Genomic DNA, 7,769 nt, shown 5'->3' on the forward strand with positions numbered 1-7,769 from the left:
TGGGTGTGATATCTGTCTGATGTGTGCAGCTGCAGTGATGAGAGGAGCATCAGTAGAAGAGTTCAACACCACCAAAGACAAGAAGGACCCAGGCAATGAAGTCAAACTCAAGATCTATGCACTCTTTAAACAGGTGAGAAATGATCAATAACTTATTGCTCTGAACTAATAAAACACACTCGCTCTTGGGGACAAAAACATGCCACAGAAGTGAAAAATAGGAGTTCATTTACTTTAAATGAATTTGTTCAGGTATTTGGATTCGATTTCATGATTATTTTTCATTTCTAATGAAGTTGGACTACTGTTCCGTAAGAGTTTTAAAGAAATAAATACTTTTATCCAGCAGGGATGCATTTTTAACATGAGCGGTCATGACGCTGAAAATTCAGCTTTGATCACAGGAATAAATTACATTTCGCAACATATTCAAATATTTTAATTTGTAATAATATTTTACAAGATTACTGATTTTACTGTAATTTTATAATTAAATGAATGGTGAGCAGAATTTACATATTTTTGCTGAATCCATCTACAAGACCAGATTGTCCTCATTTCTGACTGTTTTGTAAATGATCAGCCCACACAGGGACCCTGCAACACCCCCAAACCCAGCACACTGGACTTTGTGAATAAAGCTAAATGGGACGCGTGGAAGAGTCTGGGCTCCGTATCACAGGTATTTTTATTTTTCACTAAAGAGTGAACATAAAAAAAAATCCAATTTGGATCAGTTTTTGTGTATTATTAAAGGTTTCTGTTCAAATTTGTAATTCATTTCAAGAACAATACAAAAATCTAATTTTATTATAAATAAAATATTATTAAAGTATTTTGTTTTAATCTTAATATAACTTACATGCACATAAATAATAAAAGGCATTAAATAGAGCATTGTTATTTTAATATTTCTATATTACTATTACATAAGTTTTATTTTATTTTTATTATTATGTGCTTTTTTGTAAATATTTTTTTATTTTTATTTCAGTTTTAGTAATTGTACAGGTTAAATAATTTTCGTACTTCAAATTAAACTTTATTTCAGTTACCTTTACCATTTTCCTTTTAGTTTAAGTGCATCTAATATTTTGCCAATCTAATATTCATATTATTCATGTTGACCTTGGACCACAAAACCAGTCATAAGTGTAAATTTTTTGAAATTGAGATTTCTACATCATCTGAAAGCTGAATAAATAATATTTCCAGTGATGTATGGTTTGTTAGGATCGGACAATATTTGGCTGAGATACAAATATTTGAAAATCTGGAATCTGAGGGTGCAAAAAAATCTAAATATTGAGAAAATCATCTTTAAAGTTGTTCAAATGAAGTTCTTAGCAGTGCATATTACTAATCAAAAATGACGTTTTGATATATTTACGGTAGGAAATTCACAAAATATCTTCATGGAACATGATCTTTACTTAATATCCTAATGATTTTTGGCATAAAAGAAAAATCTATAATTTTGACCCATGCAATGTATTTTTGGCTATTGCTACAAATATACCCCAGCGACATAAGACTGCTTTTGTGCTCCAGGGTCACATATTTGATTAAATTTCAGGTTTATTTTTAATTGCTGAAAACAGGTTTGGATTCGACACTATTGGGTCACAGGTTTTCATTTAGGTCTCATGTACCGAGCATTGTGTGTGTGTCCAGCATGCATCTAGTGTTTTATGTGGTACTGTGACTGTGTTAGGAAGAGGCCAGGCAGCAGTATGTGGATCTCATCTCGTCTCTGGTGGGAGCAGACGGTCCAGCGGTGGTAGCGCAGCCCACCGGGAGCACAAAGGGCTTCCAGACCCTGCTGGTCAGCACAGAGGACAACATCACCACCATCCGACTCAACAGACCCGAGAAAAAGAACGCCATCACTGCGGAGGTGAAGAAGCTGTTAACATTTTGAAGGCTCGAAACTAATACGGTTATGTAAGATGTTTAGTTGTTTAAGACTTTGGTCAACTATACATAAATATTTGACCACAGAATGCCAAGACAGTGTTACAGAGTGCAATGTAATAATGATATTACTAAAATATTATATTTATGACTGTCTACTGTTGTCTTCAGCTGTATGGTTAGCAGTGTTATTTATTCTAGCGATTATCATCAATTTGATTTTGCAGATACTATTTAAACTAAACTGAGCTAGACAATGAAATCTCTGAATTCAATAACGAAATGCCTTTTACTGAAAATTGAGTGTTCTGGAGCATCAGTGAGTGTTTGAATCTTCTGTAATAGTTGCATATGAGTCCCTCAGTGGTCCTCAGTGTAAAAAGATGAATCTCAAAATCATACAGTCATTCTTGGAAAGGGTTCAAATACACAAAAATGCTTGAAAACCACAGAATTTGTGGGAGCTGAAGGATTTTTCTGAAGAACAGCAGGCAGTTTAACTGATCAGGACAAACAAGGGACTCGTGAGCAACTATCACTAAACAAAAAAACACACAGCTGTGGATCGTTCAGGTAACAACACAGTATTAATTATTTGCAGATTCTGAAAGGTGTACGTCAAGTTTTGACTTCAACTGAAATATTTTACAGCTTTTAATTTTAATAAGTTTTAGCAATTTTGTCATGCATTTTTGTCATTATTATTCATTTTTGCTTTAAAAATCATCTATTTAGCTTTATTTTTATTTCAATTTTAGTACTCATTTTTTATCTCCCATTTTCATTTAAATTTCATTCATCTTTTTCATCTAATATTTATTTCAGCTTAATTTCAGTTAAAACATTTTTAAAAGACAACACTGATGGTTAGACATTTTTAGCAAATATTCTTTGGTGTTTTTGCATCCTGTAGATGTACAACGAGCTAATCGAAGCTTTGGATGTTTCACACACCCTTCAGTCAGCTGGGTCAGAGTCCAGAGGGCTGCTCTTCATATCTTTTCCCCAAAATGATGGGTGCGGCAAAGGTATGAACATCCACTGAAATTTGAGCTTCATTCGTTTACGACAAAAAATATCACAGTGATAATCACAGTACAATTTTTTTTTTATCAGCTGACAGCATACATACAGTGGGCTACATGATATGGGGAAAAAATCGAATCGCAGTTTCTCTGCTAAAATTTCAGATTGCAATTTAATAAAAAAAAGCTTCAGGTTTGCTGTGCTTATTTGTAGGGCAGTAAAATTTGGCCAGAAATGTTGTGATTTATATAATAGCGTGACTATAAAATAATAATAATAACTATTTGTTTTATTATAAGTGCTATTACTAAATACAAATGTTACAGTAAATAAATAAATAAATATACTTATTTCAATATTTCACCATCAAAAAATTTGAGTATTTAAAAAAATTAAAAACCACAAAACCAGTCTTAAGGGTCAAATTGAGATTTATGCATCATCTGAAAGCTGAATAAATAATCTTTCCATTGATGTATGGTTTGTTAGGATTTGGCTGAGATACAACTATTTGAAAATCTGGAATCTGAGGGTGCAAAAAAATCTAAATATTGAGAAAATGGCCTTTAAAGTTGTCCAAATGAAGCTCTTAGCAATGCATATTACTTATCAAAAATTAAGTTTTGATATATTTACGGTAGGAAATTTACTAAATATATTCATGGGACATGATCTTTACTTAATATCCTAATGATTTTTGGCATAAAATAAAAATCAATAATTTTGACCCATGCAGTGTATTTTTGGCTATTACTACTAATATACTCCAGCGACTTAAGACTGCTTTTGTGCTCCAGGGTCACAAATAATACAGTTTTATTTTATAATACAACTGTGAATGTACAATACTAATATTTACATCTATCTTAATTGCTTCATTTTCAAATGTTAAACCATCAAGCTTTTATTTAAGTGATTAGACTCCAAGTAAGTCATTTGTATGTGGACTTAACAAAATAGTGTAAACACTGTGAGTTGCAATCAAATCATTGCTCTGGTTGGACATAGTTCAACCAATGATGTCTGTTCAACCAACCAATTGCAGATTGGGGAAACCTGTTTGAAAACAGTCAATGGCAAACTATGGCACAGAAATGACACACTTTGCCTTCAGCTCTGTTAATATTTTTCTCAGATATGTTCTTTAGAGCCTGTTTGTCGTCTCTGTCCAGGCTAGTGAGATGCTGTTGTTTAATAAGAAGCTGACGGCTGCACGGGCCTGTGAAGTGGGTCTGGTGACCGAGGTCTTTCCAGAAACATCCTTCCAGTCCGAGGTGTGGACCAGACTGAAAGCTTATGCCAAACTGCCCAAGAACGTAAGTGCTCAGGCTGCTTGAATTGAGATGTACTAGTGTTAAAAAATGAGTCTTATTATCAGTCTCAGGTAAAAGGATCTTGTTGCATGAAAACAAATGCTAATCGTGGTCATCCTCTCGTCCCCCTTCAGTCTCTGGCTCTGTCGAAGCAGCTGATCCGCGCGGTGGAGAAAGAGAAACTTCACGCGGTGAATGACGTAGAGGTGGAGAGACTGGTGGAGCGCTGGCTCTCGGACGAATGCATGCAGGCCATCATGAGCTTCTTCCAGGCCAAGTCTAAACTTTGAGAAGAGCCCATGGAGCCATTCAACATACAGCCTCTTCCTAAAATTACCTTTCTTTTGCAGTAGTTTTTTCCAGTTAACCCTATATCCTACAAAATAACAGGAAGAATCGCCCAACTCATCTAAACAGTGGATTGTATAGGATTTGTATAGCACCGGATGACGTATACATAACATGAGACTTTTATTTAGTCATTATGTCATAACAGTTTAATTAGATGACCATGTAATATAGTGTTTTGGAACAAAATGAACCATCTGTTCCATTTACTGTACCAGATGTGCACTTAGTAGGTTGTAACACTATAAGCACCTTAATGTGAATGCATTTGTGTTCTTTTATCTGAGGGCCAAAAATCAGTATGCTCCGTTTCAGATGTATCAATGCATTAAATAATTTGTATAGTCCTTTGAAATTTTGTCCTGAATACAGTTTTAATACCTACTTAAATACAACCTGTGTCTTGTTTTAAATATTTCATCATATATAATATGTTTGTAATCAAATTCCAAAAATAATTATTAGATTATTTTACATTTTTAAATATTTGTAATCAGACTAGTTACTTTTTATTGATTACATGATTACATATTATTCACACAAAAGCAATACATTATTCATAATTTATTAATTCTCCCTAATTTAAACTCACAAACCCCCAGCAGTTGCTTCATGAATCCCAGATTAGGAAACCTTGATATAATGTAATGTTTACTGCACTTCATGCTGATAATATAATAATGAATAGAATCTTTCTCTTTGGATTTTTTATATTTATATAGTGCAAGATTATCCTATTTAAATCAATGTGATACACATGTTTGATAAAAAGTAATCTGATTATATTACCTAATGTAATAGATTGTGTTACTATCTACATTTTTTGTCCTGTAATTTGTCCTTTAATCTATCCAGCACTGTTAGTATCACTATCTGAAATCACAATTCTATTCGGTCATTATAAATGAAATCCAGCAGATGGCAGAGCACACCAGATAAAGGTTGGTGATTTTTTTTTCTTTAGGTAACAGCATGAAGCGTGAATGTTGTTTTGAAGTGCATGTTATATATATTTGAATAAACTGATGTTACTGTATTCATGTTTAACAACTATTTCAAACGCGTACGACATAATAATCACATTTCTATATTTCTGAACCCCTGTGTTCTTCCTCAGTGTAAACCGCACAGATAGGGCCCTGTGCAGAGCACATGCCCGTTTTTTCCCTTTTTTTTTTTCTTCTTCACTAAATCATTGATGGTCACCTTTTACGTTTGCCTGACTGTTTTATAAAGCTGTCAGTAAAATCTCATAACTCTATCTGGACTGAATGAACTGAAGCTCCACAGCAGCTGAAGGAAGTCTTGCGAGGGTAAAAAAAGATCTTGTTGTTTGAGAAGAAACACTATGCCTATAAAGGCTCATATTTTGTGTATTTGAGGTCTGAGACGTGTGGGACCTGAGAAAGATAGGGCTAGCATTTGCCATAGCTAACTTAAATAGCCTGTGCATACATTCTCTCCGCTCATCTTCACGTGTAGGCTATTATAAACAAAACATGGTTTTAAGTAATGTTTTTGTAACTTAAAAACAAAAAAAGAATCAGATCACTGGGAAATCTTTATATTTTATAATTTTTATCATGCAGAATGTAATATTCGGTATATAGTTTGTTTATATACTGTATATATATATATATATATATATGATTAGGAGGGGAGAGCTCTGGTACAATTCAAACCAACATCCCTGGTCCTGCACAGAATCAAGTTTTTGCCAGGTATGCGGATACATGTTGGACAGGCTAGAGTGACAGTATGGCTATAGTTTCTTATAGTCTCCTATTTTGACTGGAAATGTGTAGCACATAATTATTTAAATTATATTTCAAAATAGTTGGCCAAAAACTTCCCCTCTTCTTCTCAATGACATACATAAACATGTTAACCAAATAATTCAAATTAGTTTATAAAACCAAACAGAATTGCTAAAAAAAAAAAAATATTCAAACGATATTATTATTATGAAGTGAAGTGAGGCCAAGTATTGGTGACCCATACAAAGAATTTGTGCTCTGCATTTAACCCATCCAAGTGCACACACACAGCAGTGAACACACACCCGGAGCAGTGGGCAGCCAATGCTGCGGCGCCCGGGGAGCAGTTGGGGGTTCGGTGCCTTGCTCAAGGGTCTCACCTCAGTCGTGGTATTGAGGGTGGAGAGAGTGCTGGTCATTCACTCCCCCCACCTACAATCCCTGCCGGACCTGAGACTCAAGTCTAACTCTCTATCCATTAGGCCACAACTGCCCCATTTTTATTTTATTTGTTCATTTTTATTATGGTTATTAATAGTGAATAAATCTAAAGCTTTTGAGACTATTATTTTGTGTTATTTAATTTGTCATTAAGATGTGACCAAAAAAAAAAAAAAGGTGCCCTTTTTCAGTTTCAGCACATGCCCCTGAAAAGGTCTGTGTATGCGCCAGGTAACAGGTGATCTCCACACACTTTGCATCTCCCACCTCGTTTGCCTAAGTTAACCTGTCTGTGACTGATAGCAAAAACCCCTCTCCAGTTTTGTCAGGGAAAGTGATGTCACTTCCAAAAGGTTAGGAACTCTTTATCATCAGTGGGAAAAACTTGTGTCTGGAGCTGGTGGGTATATTGATTTGTGTATGTTGGGTTCAGTGACTCATACAGTGTGTGGTGGAGGATTATGAAGGTCAGACCGGAGCAAACATCGAGTCAGACGCTCAGTCTGCTTCACAACGTGGAACGTGATTTTTGGAAAGAGTAATTTAACAACAATAAGTGTATTTTGGTCATATTCAAATTATGATGAAAATAGATACCACATGCTGATTACGTAACGTTGCTGATGCTATGGAAAAAAAAGAAGCTATTTGCATTCTGTCACTGAACTGCACAATGAACGTTTTCAGCATGCAAAGTGCGGCGTCAAAGTGGCCAAGCCTAAATCAAAAAGTTTATTTTTAAACTTTCCTTTCTATGAGTCAGCTTCACAACACCAAATTATATTATAGAGACTGTGTTATGCTACACAAGGGGTCTCTATCTCTAATAATTGAGTTTTAAGGTAGCCTTATATTAGAATTTTAATGTTATATCCAAGACTTGGGTCTACAATATGGGCTGGATGCATTTACACATACAAAACTGTAATTTATAACCTCTTGCATTATATCAAGAGTTATGTTACCTGTA

General features: G+C 34.5%; 1 protein-coding gene across 1 annotated transcript; it reads left to right on the top strand.

The window, feature by feature from the left end:
- LOC306865005 (enoyl-CoA delta isomerase 2-like) lies at positions 1-4,855 on the top strand. The gene is made up of 6 exons (XM_079409335.1): positions 1-133; positions 584-682; positions 1,715-1,897; positions 2,850-2,942; positions 4,113-4,256; positions 4,388-4,855. Exons 1-6 carry the CDS (start codon positions 20-22, stop codon positions 4,541-4,543), a joined length of 789 nt encoding a protein of 262 aa, XP_079265461.1. The 5' UTR covers positions 1-19; the 3' UTR covers positions 4,544-4,855.
- Positions 4,856-7,769: the final 2,914 nt, after the last annotated feature.

This window comes from Barbus barbus, assembly GCF_936440315.1.
Source record: "Barbus barbus genome assembly, chromosome: 46".
NCBI classification, from domain to species: domain Eukaryota; kingdom Metazoa; phylum Chordata; class Actinopteri; order Cypriniformes; family Cyprinidae; genus Barbus; species Barbus barbus.

Coding starts and splice junctions, on each gene's coding strand:
- LOC306865005 (XM_079409335.1), top strand. CDS start 20: ATGTGTGCAGCTGCAGTGATGAGAGGAGCATCAGTAGAAGAGTTCAAC. Junction 134..583: donor TCTATGCACTCTTTAAACAG/GTGAGAAATGAT, acceptor GTAAATGATCAG/CCCACACAGGGACCCTGCAA. Junction 4,257..4,387: donor ATGCCAAACTGCCCAAGAAC/GTAAGTGCTCAG, acceptor GTCCCCCTTCAG/TCTCTGGCTCTGTCGAAGCA.